The sequence below is a fragment of the Garra rufa genome, chromosome 14 (genome assembly GCF_049309525.1).
Source record: "Garra rufa chromosome 14, GarRuf1.0, whole genome shotgun sequence".
Classification (NCBI taxonomy): domain Eukaryota; kingdom Metazoa; phylum Chordata; class Actinopteri; order Cypriniformes; family Cyprinidae; genus Garra; species Garra rufa.
Genome location: NC_133374.1, coordinates 2,872,752 through 2,891,389, shown reverse-complemented (window position 1 = coordinate 2,891,389; position 18,638 = coordinate 2,872,752). Strand labels below are relative to the sequence as shown.

General features: G+C 34.3%; 2 protein-coding genes across 2 annotated transcripts; both read left to right on the top strand.

Moving 5' to 3' along the window:
• The first annotated feature begins 245 nt into the window (after nt 1-245).
• Nucleotides 246-10,475, top strand: LOC141285230 (delta(14)-sterol reductase TM7SF2). Its single transcript, XM_073818271.1, has 11 exons — nt 246-278; nt 353-458; nt 3,022-3,209; nt 3,311-3,365; nt 4,411-4,608; nt 4,690-4,793; nt 4,869-4,985; nt 7,133-7,301; nt 8,417-8,497; nt 9,402-9,524; nt 9,613-10,475. The coding sequence occupies exons 1-11, from the start codon at nt 246-248 to the stop codon at nt 9,771-9,773; spliced, it is 1,335 nt and encodes a 444-aa protein (XP_073674372.1). The 3' UTR covers nt 9,774-10,475.
• Nucleotides 10,476-12,480: 2,005 nt separating this feature from the next.
• Nucleotides 12,481-16,925, top strand: LOC141285267 (histone H3.3A). Its single transcript, XM_073818301.1, has 4 exons — nt 12,481-12,633; nt 14,052-14,195; nt 14,273-14,426; nt 16,157-16,925. The coding sequence occupies exons 2-4, from the start codon at nt 14,068-14,070 to the stop codon at nt 16,283-16,285; spliced, it is 411 nt and encodes a 136-aa protein (XP_073674402.1). The 5' UTR covers nt 12,481-12,633; nt 14,052-14,067; the 3' UTR covers nt 16,286-16,925.
• The last annotated feature ends 1,713 nt before the right edge of the window (nt 16,926-18,638 follow it).

Below are 18,638 nucleotides of genomic sequence, written 5' to 3'. Positions count from 1 at the left end.
GTTGCATGTTTCAACCAGCATGCAGAAGATATCGCAACACGTCAGTAGTATGTAGTAACGGCTGAAGTATAAAAACCTTTGTCTTCTGTGAATACAGCAGTGTGGTGTTGTTTTTGCTCTATCTACCTCTGGTAAGACTGTTAAAAATTTAATTTGATCACATTTTAAGCAAAACAAAACTCATTTGATTGTATTTTAGGCTTTGTGCAGTGGTTTGAAATCAGTTGTTTCTTCCACAGATTATCATGACTGATACTACTCAACTACAAGAACATCAGGTGAGTCTGAGAAATGAAAATTAGCGTTTATTCTGGATTCACTCTAAATTTACACACCTCTGACTGTCCTACAGATGCACAGGAATAGATTCCTAAAGGACACAGATAACGGGAAGCTTGAGAATGGATCTGATGATGGCAAAGGTGTGGTACAGGTCCGCAGTAAATGGAACAACATCCGTAAGTACTCTAGTTAGGTCTTGACTAGGTCCAACTAATTAACAGATTACATGATATCTGTAGATATCTCAGCTAGTGGAAGATGACTCCAACTAATCTGATTTAGAAATTATTTTTGGTCAGACACTACAGACAAAACTTAAAGATTTATTCCCATCTATATTATGAAGGTTTTTATAGAAGGGTTTGTTTATATATGATTTGCCCTGATTTTTACAACACTTTATTCCTAAAAACATGGCGAAAATGAAGATCTTTAAAGATTATGAGTTTGTTTCTTCACTTCAGCAGTACTTACATACACCAAAACTTAGACATTTATTCCTAACTATATTCTGATAGTTTTTATAGAAGAGTTTGTTTATATATGATTTGCCCTGATTTTTACAACAACTTTATTCCTAAAAACATGGCGAAAATGAAGATCTTTATAGATTATGAGTTTGTTTCTCCACTTCAGCAGTACTTACTTACACCAAAACTTTGACATTTATTCCTAACTATATTCTGAAGGTTTTTATAGAAGAGTTTGTTTATATGTGGTTTGTCCTGATTTCTACAATATTTTATTCCTAAAAAACATTGCGAAAATGCAGATCTTTAAAAACGGTGAGTTTTTTCTTCACTTCAGCAGCACTTACATACACCAAAACTTAGAGATTTATTCCCATCTATATTCTAAAGGTTTTTATAGAAGGGTTTGTTTATATATGATTTTTCCTGATTTATACAAAATTTTAATCTAAAAACATGGCGAAAATGCAAATCTTTAAAGATTATGAGTTTGTTTCTCCACTTCAGCAGCACTTACATACACCAAAACTTAGACATTTATATCTAACTATATTCTGATAGTTTTTATAGAAGAGTTTGTTTATATATGATTTGCCCTGATTTTTACAACACTTTATTCCTAAAAACATGGCGAAAATGAAGATCTTTAAAGATTATGAGTTTGTTTCTCCACTTCAGCAGTACTTACATACACCAAAACTTAGACATTTATTCCTAACTATATTCTGATAGTTTTTATAGAAGAGTTTGTTTATATATGATTTGCCCTGATTTTTACAACACTTTATTCCTAAAAACATGGCGAAAATGAAGATCTTTATAGATTATGAGTTTGTTTCTCCACTTCAGCAGTACTTACATACACCAAAACTTAGACATTTATTCCCATCTATATTCTAAAGGTTTTTATAGAAGGGTTTGTTTATATATGATTTTTCCTGATTTATACAAAATTTTAATCTAAAAACATGGCGAAAATGCAAATCTTTAAAGATTATGAGTTTGTTTCTCCACTTCAGCAGCACTTACATACACCAAATCTTAGACATTTATATCTAACTATATTCTGACAGTTTTTATAGAAGAGTTTGTTTATATGTGGTTCGTCCTAATTTATACAACATTTTATTCCTAAAAACATGGTGAAAATGCACATCTTTAAAAACGGTGAGTTTTTTTCTTCACTTCAGCAGCACTTACATACACCACAACTTAGAGACTTATTCCTCTCTATATTCTGAAGATTTATACTGAGGAGTTTGTTGATATATTATTTACACTGTTTTATACAACATTTTATTTCTAAAATACATGGTGAATATGCAAATCTTTAAAGGTTGTGTGTTTTGTCTTCACTTCAGCAGCACTTACACCAAAATGTAGAGATTTATTCTTATCTATATTCTAAAGGTTTTTGTAGAAAGGTTTGTTTATATATGATTTGTCCTCATTTTAACACAATTGTATTCCTAAAAACATGGCGAAAATGTAAATCTTTAAAGATTACGAGTTTCTCCACTTCAGCAGCACTTACACCAAAACTTAGAGATTTTGTCATATCTATATTCTGAACGTTTTTACTGAGGAGTTTGTTCATATATCATTCACACTGATTTATATATTTTATTCCTAAAAACATGACGAAAATGCAAATCTTTAAAAGTTGTGAGTTTGTTTCTCCACTTCAGCAGCACTTACACACACCAAAACTTACAGTTTTATTCCCCTCTATATTCTGAAGGTTTTTATAGAAGGGTTTGTTTATATATGATTTGTCCTGATTTATACAACATTTTATTCCTAAAAATATGGTGAAAATTTATTTTTTCCTGTCTGTTGACAGAATTTTCTGATTTACCGAGTAATAAAAAGAGAAATCCAAAATCCCTTCTGTAAAAACCTTTAACTCTAATATGACAACTAAATCGAACAAGAAATTTAAACCTTGCTTTACCTATTATGTATGCAGATAAGTGAATATTTAATTAGACAATGCCTCAGTTACATATTTAAACAGTTAGTAAACAGTTAATGTACCATGATTAATCTACTGAGAAAGTATGATGATTATCTGTTACTCTATTCACCTGTAGTGTCTCTCCTTAATAGTTTTAGTGCAAAGTCAAGGACTTTGTAATAAGCCTCTGAGTCAGTATCATAATGTGTACAGTGATTCAGGCTGTTGATTGTGTGTGTGTGTGTGTGTGTGTGTGTGTGTGTGTGTGTGTGTGTGTGTGTGTGTGTGTGTGTGTGTGTGTGTGTGTGTCAGATCTGTCTCTGTTGTGTGTTTTGTTGGGTGTGTCTCTCATAATGCTGCTGGACGGCTGCCGGTCCTCCTCCGAGTCATGGGTTCTGCTCGGTTCTGCTGGAATCCCGATCTGGGACTGGACATCTGTGTGCGTGGTGCTGCTATTCACTGTCCTGCAGATGGTGCTCTATTATCTACCTGTGGGACAGGTGAGATCAGAAACAAGACACACATAAACCAGCAGCCCTGGGTAGTATGTAAGTTATTATTCGTAGTTAAGATTTGTATCTTCCATCTATCTTTTATAAAGGTGGCAGAAGGCAAGATGGGCTGCGATGGAAAGCGCTTGAAATACAAGCTCAACGGTAAGAGAAAATTCCACCGTTAGACCTCAAGCCCATAATCCACCAGTATATACACTGCTGTTCACAAGTTTGGGATCAGTAAGATTTTTAATGGTTTTTGAAGACGTTTCTTATGCTTTTGATCAAAAATACTGAACAAAATGTAATATTGTGAAATATTATTTCAATTTGAAAAAACTGTTTTCTAAGTGAATATATTTCGAAATGTAATTTATTCCTGTGATACAAAGTCTTCAGTGTCACGTGATTCTTCAGAAATCATTCTGATATGCTGATTTATTATCAATGTTGGAAACAGTTGTGCTGCTTAATATTTTTTTGGAACCTGTGATACTTTTTTGAGGATTCTTTAATCAATAAAAGGTTCAAAAGAACAGCATTTATTTAAAATAGAAACGTTTTCTAACAATACTGTTCAAAAGTTTGGGATCAGTACATTTGTATTCTCTCTTTTTTCTGAAAGAAATTAATACTTTTATTCACCAAGGATTAAATTAATAAAGAAGTATTAGCAAAGATTTACATTGTTAGAAAATATTTATATTTTAAATAAATGCTGTTCTTTTCAACCTTTTATTGATTAAAGAATTTTCAAAAAAGTATGACAGGTTCCAAAATAATATTTGGCAGCACAACTGTTTCCAACACTGATAAATCTAATAATAAATCAGGATATTAGAATGATTTCTGAAGGATCATGTGACACTGAAGACTGGAGTAATGGCTGATGAAAATTCAGCTTTGCATCACAGGAATAAATTATATTTTAAAGTATATTAAAACAAAAAACATTCTTTTATTTTGTAATAACATTTTGCAATTTTACTATTTTTTTTCTGTATTTTTGATCAAATAAATGCAGCCTTGATGAGCATAAGAGACAACTTTAAAAAACATTACGAGTCTTTCTGATCCTAAACTTTTGAGTGGCAGTGTATGACAAGCATAACCTAATTAGTTAAAGATGGCAATACATTTAAATATAATATTGGACCAATGGTAAAAGATTGAGCACATATTTAAGGGGGTTCTGGCATCTTTGCAGGTCTGTATGCGTGTCTCCTGACTGTGGTTGTGTTGTTGGGTCTGTGGTTCGGAGGTGTTCTGCGGGCCGCTGCTGTGATGGACAGGATCTTCTCTTTGGTGACCGCCTGCATGGCCGTATCTCTGATCTTCAGCCTGATGCTGTTCCTGTGTCCAATCAGAACACCCTCCTCTGCACACGTGACCTACGACAACACAGGTACCATCCACAGCTCAACTCGCTCCTGTTTATCCTCGACTGAGGTCAGAGGTCATGTGTGTTTGTGTCTGTGTTGTACAGCAAAGTCCCTGCTGAAGTTCATTCTGGGTCAGAGTATGGATCCTCGTCTGGGCATCATCGACATCAAGCACTTTGTCATGGTCAGGATTGGATTCATGGGTTGGGTGAGTTTGTCTAAATCCCAAATCTGAGTTGATCAGATGAACGAACGGTGATTAATGTGTGTGTTGGTTCTGCAGGCCGTGATGGATCTGAGTTATCTCCTGACTGCTGTAGAGATGAAGAACTGCTCTCTGTCTCTGCTGCTTGTCATCGTCTTTCAGCTCATTTACATTCTGGACTTCCTCATCGATGAGGTCAGCAGGACACACTGCAAAAAATTGCTTTTCTCACTTAGATTTTTTGTCTTGTTTCCAGCCAAAACATCTCAAAATATTGAAGTATATAAAGTATTTTCTAGACGAGTAAAAATGGTCTTGTTTTTAGAAAAAACAAGTCACAATTAAGTAAGTTTTTGCTTGAAACAAGCAAAACAATCTGCCAATGATGTAAGAAAAATTATCTGGTTTTCTGTTTGAAATACTTTTTTTTTGCTTACCCCATTGGCAGATTATTTTGCTTGTTCTAAGCAAAAACTCACTTAATTTTGACCTGTTTTTTTTTTTTTTTAAACAAGTCAATTTTTACTTGTCAAGAAAATCCTTCTTGATTTAAGAATTTTGAGATATTTTGGCTGGAAACAAGACAAAAAATCTAAGAAAACCATTTTTTGCAGTGATAGAAGAAGCATTTTTGGTTCCTTAAAGAACCTTCCAGTGAACAGTCCCTAAAAGAACCATTTGAAGAACATTTTCAAATATAAAAAACCTTTTCTGCATTAGATGTTTAAGGTTCTTCATGGAACCATCAATGCCAATAAAGAAGCTTTATTTTTAAGAGTGTACTGATATGAAACACTGCAAAAAAGCTTTTCTTACACAGATTTTGTTTTTGTCTTGTTTCCAGACAAAATATTTCAAAGTTCTTAAATAAATTAAGTAAAAATTATTGTCTTGTTTTCAGAGAACACTGGTCAAAATTAAGTGTGTTATTGCTTGGAACAAGCAAAATAATTTGCCAGTGGGGTAAGAAATATAATCTTGTTTTCTCTTTGAAATAAGATTATTTTTCTTACACCATTGGCAGATTATCTTGCTCGTTCTAAGCAAAAACTCACTTAATTTTGACTTGTTTTATTCTGAAAACAAGACAATTTTTATTCGTCTAGAAAATCCTTCCTAATTTAAGAATTTGGAGATGTTTTGGCTGGAAACAAGACAAAAAGTCTAAGATGCCTGGAAATGCAATTGCATGACAGTTTTGGAAGTTACTATTTTAGACACAAATTTTGGCTCAGACTACACTGCAAAAAAGACTTATCCTACTTAATACTTTTGTCTTTTTTCTATTTAAAATATCTCAAATAAATTCTTGAATTAAGATGTATTTACTAGACAAGCAAAATGACATAAGCTATTTAGTCTGGTTTACAGGAGAAAAAAAATTAAATGCATTTTGTCTTAAGGCAAGACAGGTGAATAGGGTAAAAAAATTAACTAATAGTTATCACTTTACTTAGTTGATTGATTACATTGATAATTGCACACATTTTTGTATTTACAAGTTTTCTAAAGTTTTAGTTTTAAATATGCAAATAAGCCACTATTTAATGAGATATGCACTAATTTTGCATATGTTTCTAGTTCAAAACTGCAGGCAAAAATGCTGTTTTTTAATGCACCTGTCAAATTTGAGATTTTGGGCTTTTCGCTTTTTCATAAAGTGTTTTTCAGACTAAATCTAAACACTGGATGAAGTCAGTTTGGAATTTCAATTCTAAATTTTAATTTAAATTCTAGTAAAATTTTATATTACAATCAAATGTTTTATAGAGGGTATCTCATTTTGTCACTCCATAATTCAGAAAAAACCTAGAGCGGACGGAAAAACGTATTTTTTTAGCATTTTTTTGGAGAGTAAAATGTATGAAATCAAGTAAATTATATCTGAACAAATCCCTCTTTAAAAACCTTCGGGATATAGTCAGGAATAAAAATGCAAAGTGTGGTGTGTGTAAGTGCTACTGAAGTGGAGATTTATGGCTCAGTGTAGGAGAAAAAAACTCATTGCCTTTAAAAATATGTATTGTAATTGAAATCTATTGACACTTATGAAAAACCAAAAAGCCCAAAATCTCAAATTTCACAGGTGCATGAAAAAAACAGCGTTTTTGCCTGCAGTTTCTCCCCTTAAAACTAGTAAAATGATCCTGTTTGTGACTCCTGTTTTAAGAATATTTTACCTTTACTTTTAAGATTTTACGTATGTCTTGCCATTTCCATCAGTGCATTTTCCCAAAATTTACAGAAGCATAAATTGATGTAAACAAAGCTGTTGTTTGTATTTCACGAAACGGAACTTAAACTGAACTGTATTTGTGTCGTCTGATGCTGTGTTTGGACAGGGCTCTGTGCTGACCACCAAAGAGTTTACAGAGGAGCCCATTGGCTTCATCATGATTCTGGGCGAGTTCATCTGGATCCCTTTCTTCTCCAGTCTGCCCGTTTACTTCCTGCTTCAGAGGCCCAATTCCATTCATTTCCTGTCTGTTGTACCCATCTGTCTGCTCTTTGGTGAGAATAACCATCATCAGACCTCAGATATCCCCCTTTCAGAATCTGCAAAATGTTCATTATTTTAGGAAAATGAGAGGGATCATACAAAATGCATGTTTTTTATTTAGTACTGATAAGATATTTCACATAAAGGATGTTTACATATAGTCCACAAGAGACAGTTTACATCCCCTTGGTTCTCAAAACTGTGTTGTTACCTGAATGATCCACAACTGTGTTTTTTTGTTTAGTGATAGTTGTTCATGCCTGCTGTTCTTCAGAAAAATCCTTTCTTTGGTTTTCCAGCATTTTTGTGTATTTGAACCCTTTCCAACAATGACTGTATGATTTTGAGATCCATCTTTCACAGGAGGACAACTGAGGGACTCATATACAACTATTAACTCAAAATTGAAAAAAAAAAAAAAGTCAAAAAAGTATAAGTTGCAAGATATTAACTCAGAATTCCAAAAAAAGTAAAGATTGCGAGAGCTGGGGGTGAACACTTTTGGAATTTGAAGATCAGGGTAAATTTAACTTCTTTTGTCTTCTGGGAAACATGTAAATATCTTCTGTAGCTTCTAAAGGGCAGTACTAAAAAAAAAAAAAAAAAAAAAAGATATTTAGGCAAAATAAGAAAAATGTACACATCTCCATTCGATTCAAAAGTTTTCACCCCCGGCTCTTAGTGCATGTTTTTTCCTTCTGGAGCATCAGTGAGTGTTTGATCCTTCTGTAATAGTTGCATATGAGTCCCTCAGTTGTCCTCAGTGTGAAAAGATGCATCTCAAAATCATACAGTCATTGTTGGAAAGGGTTCAAATACACAAAAATGCTGGAAAACCAACAGAAACAGATTTTTCTGAAGAACAGCAGGCAGTTTAACTGTTCAGGACAAACAAGCGACTCATGAACAACTATCACTAAACAAAAACACACAGCTGTGGATCATTCAGGTAACAACACAGTATGATGTAAACATCTTTTATGTGAAAATATCTTATTCAGGTCAGTGCTAAATAAAAAAACAACATACATTGTGTATGATCCCTCTTATTTTGCATATTGTAGAGCATGTCATCTCTGATTACAATCCAGTGACTGTTTTAATTCTCAGTGCAGTTTATCAACAGGTATTGGCTTCCTGATTTATTACCTGTCCAACGAGCAGAAAGATGGTTTCCGCAGAAATCCGAACGATCCGGCCTACGCTCGTACGTCACCTCTTCACATCCACTTCCACAGAACCATTTCTGTTCTTTGTTAAAGGGGTCATCGGATGTCCATTTTCCACAAGTTCATATGATTCTTTAGGGTCTTAATGAAAAGTCTATAATATACTTTGGTTAAAAATTCTCAATAGTTGTGTAAACTGTGTAAACTTTACCTCAAAATCAGCTCTGCAAAACATCAACTCATTTTATTGCATGGTCCCTTTAAATGCAAATGAGCTCTGCTCGCCCCGCCCCTCTCTGATGTGGGATTATGATCTGTAATGTTTACTTTAGCCGCGTTTAGCTGTGAAACTTGCCTACAAGCACATCATTAAGAAAGGCAGTTTGCAAAGATGCATAAAAACACTTATCCTCACTTCTGCTGTGGGTGAAGCTGCATCAGGAACGATTCACACGAACATAGACGCATATGTAGATCGGGATTGGCGCTTTCCTTTCAAAAACGAAAGTAACGTTAATCCTTACATCCAACAACAGAACACCTCAATCTCTCAAATAGAGTCTTCCTCTGCACCTGAGTCACTCAATGGAGATCAGAGTCGGACTGTTTCAGCTCGTGAGGGCGGGGCTAAGGTAAAACGCTCATGTCAATCAACTATTGTGGGAGGGGCCTCTGTCTGTGTGATGTCACACCCACAAGAAGCTGAGAATGACCTGATTTTAAAAAGTGGATATTACTTTTAAAGATTAAAAAAAGACCACTGCGTGGATGTTTATCATTGTAGGGTGGTTGTGTTCACAAACTGACAACACATTAATGTTCAAACAACACGGAAAAGTGAGTTTAGCACCCGATGACCCCTTTAACACACCAGTTCATAAACACAGATCAAGAAAGTCATAAAGAGAATGTAAATTCTGATGATCTCAATCTCTGTTGAAGGTCTGAACACAATCCGCAGTCCGGCAGGAAGCAGTCTCCTGGTGTCCGGATGGTTCGGATGGGTCCGACACCCCAATTATTTAGGAGACATCGTGATGATGTTTGCCTGGTGTCTGCCATGCGGTACAGAGAGATAAACTCATTCAAATCAGCTTTAACCAGGTCTTATGTCAGCAGTGTTTGAGTCATTGCTCTGGTTTGTTTGATGCAGGGTTCACCAGCGTTTTGCCGTATCTGCCGGCACTGCAGTGCTTTCAGTTATTGAGGCAACGAGCCAATGAGATCGAAGAGTCATGTCTGAAGAAGCACAGAGACGCCTGGAGAGAATACTGTCGACGAGTGCCCTACAAACTCCTGCCTTACGTGTACTGAACATCTCTCATGTGTTTATTACATAAACTCATCAAAGCAATGGACACAGCAGGAGCAGTAATATCATGCAGCTCCTGAAATTAGTTCCCAGCTGGGTAACTTCCAACGAAGAACGCTCCCTGTGCATGCAGTTGGTCACGTTGTGCTGCGTGATATTACTGCTCCTGCTGTGTCCATATTACTGCAGCAAACTTCCTTGACTATTACGCCGGAATGGAAGTATAGTTCCTAATCTTATCAGCCTAGAAAATCACATCTTTACATTTTCCGCCGGTCTTAGTACACGATATAACTACAGAAGAGTCAAGTTTTAAATAGGACAAATACCGAAACTCATTGGTTATTTTTTAACGCGATGCTATTGGTCTCATAGGATTCAATGATCTATGCTAAGCTATGTTAAAAGTGCTATTGCCAGAACAGGAGAACGGCTGAATGGATTTCAAAGCGGTAAAACTCAACTTATTAACTCGAGGGGGGGGAGTTGGAGAATGAGCCTATTTCCAAAAAAAGTGGAGTGTTCCTTTAAACATGTAAATCCAGCCCAAGCAATAATTTTCTTAAAGAGCTGTTTCTACCTGATTGAACTCATAACATTTAGTTTTGTCTAAATATCAACCACTTAACTTAGATGTTACCATTTTTTTCAGTGTAATGTAACATTTGATTTCCAAATAAAGTGCTTGATAATATTATATTTAAAAAGTTATGTATAATGTACTAATTTATGTTTTTGCATAAAGCACATGCTGCAAACAATTAATCGCATCCAAGAGAAAAGTTTTTGTTTACATAATATATGTGTACTGTACATATTTATCATGTGTATATATAAATACACACACACACACACACATACATATACATATATATATATATATATATATATATATATATATATATATATTTATTTATATATAAACATAACATTTTTCTTAAACATATATGCATGTATGTATTTTTGTGGGTCAAAGACAGTAAGATGTCCACATCAAAAGAAATTTACAAAAGTGATTTTCTATCATGATTAGCAAGTTGTGAACATGAGGTGCGTTCCATTCGACCGTGAGTGGACTGCGAAGTGGACTTCACAGGGTATTCCGCCATCTTAAGTGAGATTCCAAACCGAAGGGAGCGAACATGTTCAGTTCGAAGGGCACTGCGACGGCATAGGGAATAAGGGAACATCGGTACATCACTTCACAGGAAGTGGACGGGGAAAACTACCCAACTGTCATTTACCGTCACCAGTTAAAAGTAATGATGGAGCAGAGCCGTTGACGTTTTTTAAAGGCTCTGCAATGGAGCAGTTGCAATAAATGTTGTTATTATTATACAAATTAGAGTGTTTATGAATGATTATGGCGATTCATCTTACATTTGCATATTGTATTGTATTAATGAAAGCAAAACCGGCGAGGTGAGGCTCTGTCTTGTTTTATTTAGTTTTATTTAACGTTACCACAGGATAGTTACATATAGGCTGTGTGTGGGGGAAAAAGTGTGCGAGAGAAGACCACAAAAATCTGTTAACGGTCTAAACATATACATTTTGACTATATTTTTAGATACATATGTTTATATGTATTTTATATGTATTTAAATTTGAAAGTAAGATAAATTACCATATTTATTTATGTTATATCATAATCTGCCGTTGATTTTCTTTGATGATGTTCCAGGGCATTCGAAATGAGCGATTATTGTCAGCGAAGTCCACTTCAACAGATATACCGTCCTAAGGGAGTAGGGAGCAGTGAACACTGCGTAGGGACCCTGTCGATCGGAACGCACCTATGTTTTCAGCGTGTTTCTAGCATTACTAGAAAGTTGCTAGCACGTTTCTAACATGTTTCTAGGATGATTAGCAACTTTCTAGCATGTTTCCAACATGATTAGCATGTTTCCAGCATGATTAGCATGTTTCTAGCATGATTAGTAAGTTGTTAACGTTTCCAACATGATAAAAAAGTTGCTAGCATGTTTCTAGGCCAACTAGCAAGTTGCTAGCACGTTTCTAACATGTTTCTAGGATGATTATCAACTTGCTAGCATGTTTCCAACATTATTAGCATGTTTCTAGCATGATTAGCAAGTTGCTAGCATTTTTCCAACATGATTAGCATGTTTCCAACATGATAAAAAAGTTGCTAGCATGTTTCTAGGACGACTAGTAAGTTTCTAACACGTTTAACATGTTTCTAGCATGATTAGCAAGTTGTTAACATGTGTTAGCATGATTAGCAAGCACGTTTCTAACATATTTCTAGGATGATTAGCATGTTATTAGCATGTTTCTAGCATGATTGTAGTTGCTAGGCTAGGCTAGATAGTTAAATGGATTAGAAATAGTTGATAGAGGGTGAGTTTGATCGAGTCTGAGGGGATTCTGGAAGTTCTGTCAGTGTGAGAGTGAATAGTGTTGATCATTTGAACATTAGTCAGTGTAAGTCTATGGGATTGTTATGATGTTTAATCTTCATTTTGATGAAAACTAAAAGTGAGATCAGTCTGAAGAGCTGGCCTGAGTTTGGTGCTTCTAGATTGAAAGCTCTAGGAGTAGCGTTCAGAAATTTAAGAAGCATAAAAAATATATATATCTTTCTCAAGCCAAACTAATAAAGACAGTAGACTAGTGTGTTTAATGTAATAAAAGCTGCTGTTGCTTTTAAAACGGTGTTTTCACTTTGTTCTAAAGTAGTAAAGAAGGTGAACCGCAGGGATCGTGGATGTGTGATTAGTGCAATGAAGCGCAGAGCCGCGGTGGATGATGGGAGACTATCAGCCATTTCACTTCAAACTCTCTTCAAGCAGCAAAAACCCGCCGCAGCGGAATAAAACCAACAGAAACACCCGACAGGTGAGTCCGCAGCGGGCACACGCTTTACCCAGGCCCGGTTAACGGTAACGGGAGTCGATCACATTAAGATCAGTTATGAATATGAATATCGTGTGCTGAACACGCTATAAAAGCGTTTCTAGCTGAAATGAGAAAAGCGCGTTGCTCTCTCACTCATCTCTTTCGCTTTCCTTCGATGAAATAAACTCATTATTGCGCTTTTCCTCGCTGTAATTTTCTCAAATACTTGCTGAAAGTGTGTGCTAACACTGTGCGTCGTTAAATGTGATTAGTAGGTCTTTGTTTCGTTAGAAATCGTGTCGTTTTCGCTTCGCACTGTAAACTGCTATTTTGTCTCTTCTCTCAAATTTCAAGCAGCCATTATGTCATCAGCTCGGGGGGGCGGTGCTGGATTGGCACACTCAGCGCTGATTGGCGCGGCCTGCCCGAAGCCACGCCCCACTCGTCTGTAAATAGCGTTTACAGGCGGAGAATGCGTTGAATGACAGGTGTCACTGCTTGGAAACCATGGGAAACCCCGTTAAACTTGTCTGACAGCTGTGATAACGGGAAGAAGGAATGGAATCAAAACCAAAACTACCACTTTTTATTATTTTAGTAAAGTACCATGCAATAATTTACCCCTTACTTATACATTTTTGTCTAATTTATGTAACATTTCTATTTATTGTATAATTATTTATCACTATCACATCGCTAATATATCATTAACCTCATAACCTTATTATATATATTGGATTTTTATTTTTTGAAAATGCTTTTTGTTGTATACATTTTATCTACATATCCAAAAATATTTTTTCTTATCTTGTTTATTTGTGCAATATTGCATCATTTTCATCTGATTTTGCTAGTCAAGTAGTATCCGTCTACCTTGAATTGCATGTTTATGATGTAAATATCACATATTTACTGTTTAAACATGTTTGCACTTGTGATTGTGTGGCAATATGACATTTATATTATTAGATGTTAGAATAAAATGACCCTGGAGCACAAAACCAGCCATAAGAGTCAGATTTAATTGAATAAATAAGCTTTCCATTGATGTATGGTTTGTTAGGATTGGACAAGATTTGGCCGAGATGCGACTATTGGAAAGACTCCGATCTGAGGGTGCAAAAAATTTAAATATTGAGAAAATCGCCTTTAAAGATGTCCAAATGAAGAGCTAAGCAATGCATATTACTAATAAAAAAATAAGTTTTGATATATTTACAGTAGGAAATTGATCTTAATATCTAATGATTTTTGGCATTAAAGAAAAATTGATCATTTTGAGCCATACAATGTATTTTTGGCTATTGCTAAAAATAAACCTGTGCTTAAAACTGGTTTTGTGCTCTAGGGTCACAAATAAACAATAATTTAAATAAATAAAAATAATTAAAATATCGTGTATGTGTTTGGTTTGTTAGGTGAGCGTGTGTGAGAATGGCCCGTACTAAGCAGACCGCCCGTAAATCCACCGGAGGAAAAGCTCCTCGTAAGCAGCTGGCGACTAAAGCGGCCCGTAAGAGTGCGCCCTCTACTGGAGGAGTCAAGAAGCCCCATCGCTACAGGTACGGTGAGCCGCCAGTGGTGTTTGTGTGATTGTAAGTGTTGGGACGAGCGCTAACGGCGGCGTGTGTGTCCGTAGGCCCGGAACCGTGGCTCTGCGTGAGATCCGCCGCTACCAGAAATCCACTGAGCTGTTGATCCGGAAGCTTCCCTTCCAGCGTCTGGTGCGTGAGATCGCTCAGGACTTCAAAACCGACCTGCGCTTCCAGAGCGCCGCCATCGGAGCCCTGCAGGTCAGTCAGCGCCAACACACTCAGACATTAGATCACTTACATTTGACACAAACCATTAGAACGTACACCTGTCTGCTCAAGGTTACTGTAGTGGATGAATTTAAATATAAAAAACTTCCCTGTGCACCATGGAATAAAGAGATATTAAAGTTAATTGCGACTTTTTATATTACAATTCTCACTTAAGATTGAGAGAAATACAGTTTCAGGAAAAAAAATTTGAAGTGTGATATTTAAACTCATGTGAGATAAGCAAACTTAATTGTGAGATGTAACCTCACAGTTCAGATCATAAAATGCAATATTGCAAGACGTTAATGAAGAATTGCGAGATATAAACAGAAATGCAAGACGTAAACAAAAATTGCGAGATATAGACAGAAATGCGAGATGTAAACGAAGAAATGTGAGATAAATGCAGAATTGTGAGATATCAACAAAAATGCAAGACGTAAACGAAGAAACATGAGACACAAGCAAAGAAATGTGAGATGTAGAGACGTCAATCCAGAATTGTAGGACATGACCAAAGAATTGCGAGATATAAACAGAAATTCGAGATGTTAAAGAAATACGAAACCTAAACAAAGAAATGAGAGACATAAATACAGAATTGTAGGATGTAAAAAGTGAAATACAAGGCGTAAAGGAAGAAATGCAAGACATATATGCTGAATTGTGAAATATAAACAGAAATGTGAGACGTAAAGAAAGAAATGAGAGACATAAATGCACAATTGTGAGATATAAACAAATGCAAGATGTAAATGCAGAATTGTGAGACATAAACGAAGAATTGCTAGATATAAAGAGAAATGCAAGACATAAATGAAGAAATGTGAACAAAGAAATGAGAGACATAAATACAGAATTGCAGAACATAAACGAAAAAGTATAAACAAAAATGTGAGACATAAATGCAAAATGGAAAGATGCAGGACATTAGTGAGGAAATGAGAGACTTAAACAAAGAAATGCGAGACATAAATGCAGAATTGCAAGATATAAACAGAAATGCGAGACATAAGTGAAGAAATGTGAGACGTAAACAAAGAAATGTAAAGCGTAAATGCAGAATATCAAGATATAGGCAAGCGAAGAAATGCGAGACAAAAGCAAAGAAATGCAAGACATAAAAGCAGAATTGTGAGATATAAACAAATGCAAGATGTAAATGCAGAATGGTGAGACGTAAACGAAGAATTGCTAGATATAAAGAGAAATGCAAGACAAAAATGAAGAAATGCGAGATGTAAGTGAAAAAATGTGAGATGTTAATGCAGAATTGCGAAATATAAACAGAAATGCAAGATGTAAACAGACATCAGAGACGTAAATACAGAATTGCAGGGACATAAATGAAAACTTGCAAAATATAAACAAAAATGCAAGACATAAATGCAAAATTGAAAGATATAAACAGGAATCCGAGACATAAGTGAATAAATGCGAGACGTAAACAAAGAAATGCAAAACAAAAATTGAAATGCATGATGTAAACAAAGAAATAAAAAGATGTCAATGCAGAACTTTGAAATAAAAAGCTGCAATTTTTATTTTTTTGTAAAAAAAAAAAAAAAATTCATCTAAATATAAACAACTATAATAGTGTCTCAGTGCTGCTAGACTCTTCTGCTGTTCTCAGGTCATGTGACTCGTGTGTGTGTGTGTGTGTGTGTGTGTGTGTCTGTGTGTGTGTGTGTGTGTGTGTGTGTCTGTGTGTGTTGCAGGAGGCCAGCGAGGCGTATCTGGTGGGTCTGTTTGAGGACACTAACCTGTGCGCCATCCACGCCAAGCGGGTCACCATCATGCCCAAAGACATCCAGCTGGCGCGCCGCATCCGTGGAGAACGCGCCTGAGCTCCGTCTCGTCCCCGTCCTCACCCTCACTTCATCTCTGTCTGTCTGTCTGTCTGTCTGTGTTTGTGTTCTCAGACGAGCTCTTGCGTCGTGTCGTCCTGTGATTTCAAGCACAAGAGTTCAAGCCCTCAGGGTGACTAAAGAAGGAGCGCAGGCACTAATCAACACTTCCTGTGGCTGAATGAAGGACGGAAGACTGCGGAGGACTGATTTCGGGTGCTAAACTCCTCACCGAAGGAGTCGGAATCATCGTCAAACACTCTTTAGTTTCTGGAGATAGGTTTTGTACGTGTGTCGTTCGAGTGCTTCGTAATAGTTTTCTTTATTTTGACGTCAGCGCACGGATCGGCAGGCGGGCGTGGGGTTTGGGCGGTGCGTTCTGGGATTGGTGGGTGGTTTTGTCGAATCTTGTGTTTTTGATGAGCATATGTAGCAGCAGACAACAGACTGTGTTTTATACCATTTGATATATTCTTCATGAGTTGTTTAGGTAGACACTCACTCAGGTTTTTTCTACACCCTTTCATGGTTTTTATCACGAGGTGATGATTGCGTTTGCTTTGTTTTGTATGTGTTAGTCCTAGAAAGAAGCAGATCTTTGTACTACACGAATAGAGAATAAATTGGTGTTGAACTGTTACAGAGTCTGTTTTCTCAGTTAAAATGGTAAAAAGTGAATTAAATAAATAAAAATATGCAATTTATAACATAAATAAATGTTCATTAATATATAAATAATAATAAAATATTTAATAAATAATAAAATTAAGCAGAAATGTATAAAAATAAATTTGATTAAAAATAAAGAAACATTACAATAAATAATTTTAATTATATGTGTGTGTGTGTACAATAATTAAAGTAAAACAATTTAAAAAATGATTAAATAAAGAATAAATGACTGTATCTAAAAGTACTGCGCTATAGTGATTAGAATAAAGTAATAAAAACAAAATGATAAATAAATGACAAGTTCATTCATTAAAAATATGAAATTTATAACAATAATAAATGTTCATTAATATATTATTAAGAAAATATTAAATAATCAAATTAAGCCGAAATATATTAACATATATTTGATTAAAGAAACATTACAATGAATAATTTTAATTATATATGTGTGTGTGACAATTAAAGTAAAACCATTTAAAAAATGAATAAATAAAGAATAAATCTAAAAGTACAGTGCTATAGTGAGTAGAATAAAACTAATAAACTAATAAATGATAAAGTGAATTAAATAAAAATATGCAATTTATTACATTAATAAATGTCATTAATATTTTATAAATAATAATTAATAAATAATATATTAAGCAGAAATGTATTTAAATAAATAAGATTTAAATGAAAAAAAACATTACAATAAATAATTTTAATTATATTTATATATATATATATATGTGTGTGTGTGTGTGTGTGTGTGTGTGTGTAACAATTAAAGATTAAAGTAAAACTATTTAAAAAATAATTCAATAAATAAATGACTATATCTAAAAGTACAGCGCTATAGTGAGTAGAATAAAACTAGATAATGTAATACAAACAAAATGCTAAATAATAAAAAAGTGAATTAAATAATAATTAAATAAAAATAATTATGAATAATGCAATTATGCATTATGAAAGGCAATTATTAGATTAATAAATATTCATTAATATATTAATAGTAATAAAATAATAAATGTACATGTGTGTGTGTGTGTGTGTGTGTGTGAATAACAATTAAAGTAAAACAATTTAAAAAATGATTAAATAAAGAATAAATTACTATATTTAAAAGTACAGTCCTATAGTGAGTAGAAACAAACTAGATAATGCATTAATATATTAATATAATAAATAAAATCGAGCTAAATTGATTAAAATAAATTTGATTAAAATTAAAGAACCATTACAATAAATAACTTTAATTATATGTGTGTGTGTGAGAGACAGACAAAATGCTAAATAAATGATACAAAGTGACTAATAAACTAAATGCAATTATTACACTAATATTCATTAATATATTAATAATAATAAAATATGAATAAATAATAAAATTAAGCAGAAATGTATTAAATAAATGTAATTAAAATTAAATAAACATTACAATAAATAATTTTAATTATATGTGTGTGTATAACAATTAAAGTAAAACTATATATATATATATATATATAATTTTTTTTTTTACAGTATATAAAGAGGGATATTAAGAGGTCTGTGGAATTTAAAAGACTGAAAACCCCTGCTTTAAACACCATAGGACAGAAATATGGCAAAGTAGCATAATATTAGCATCTCTAGCATGCTATCATCACCACAGTACTTTCAGTCAGAGAAACCGTCTAAAGCTCACAGTGAC

Coding starts and splice junctions, on each gene's coding strand:
- LOC141285230 (XM_073818271.1), top strand. CDS start 246: ATGACTGATACTACTCAACTACAAGAACATCAG. Junction 3,366..4,410: donor CTTGAAATACAAGCTCAACG/GTAAGAGAAAAT, acceptor GCATCTTTGCAG/GTCTGTATGCGTGTCTCCTG. Junction 4,794..4,868: donor GGATTGGATTCATGGGTTGG/GTGAGTTTGTCT, acceptor TTGGTTCTGCAG/GCCGTGATGGATCTGAGTTA.
- LOC141285267 (XM_073818301.1), top strand. CDS start 14,068: ATGGCCCGTACTAAGCAGACCGCCCGTAAATCCACCGGAGGAAAAGCT. Junction 14,196..14,272: donor AAGAAGCCCCATCGCTACAG/GTACGGTGAGCC, acceptor GTGTGTCCGTAG/GCCCGGAACCGTGGCTCTGC. Junction 14,427..16,156: donor CCGCCATCGGAGCCCTGCAG/GTCAGTCAGCGC, acceptor TGTGTGTTGCAG/GAGGCCAGCGAGGCGTATCT.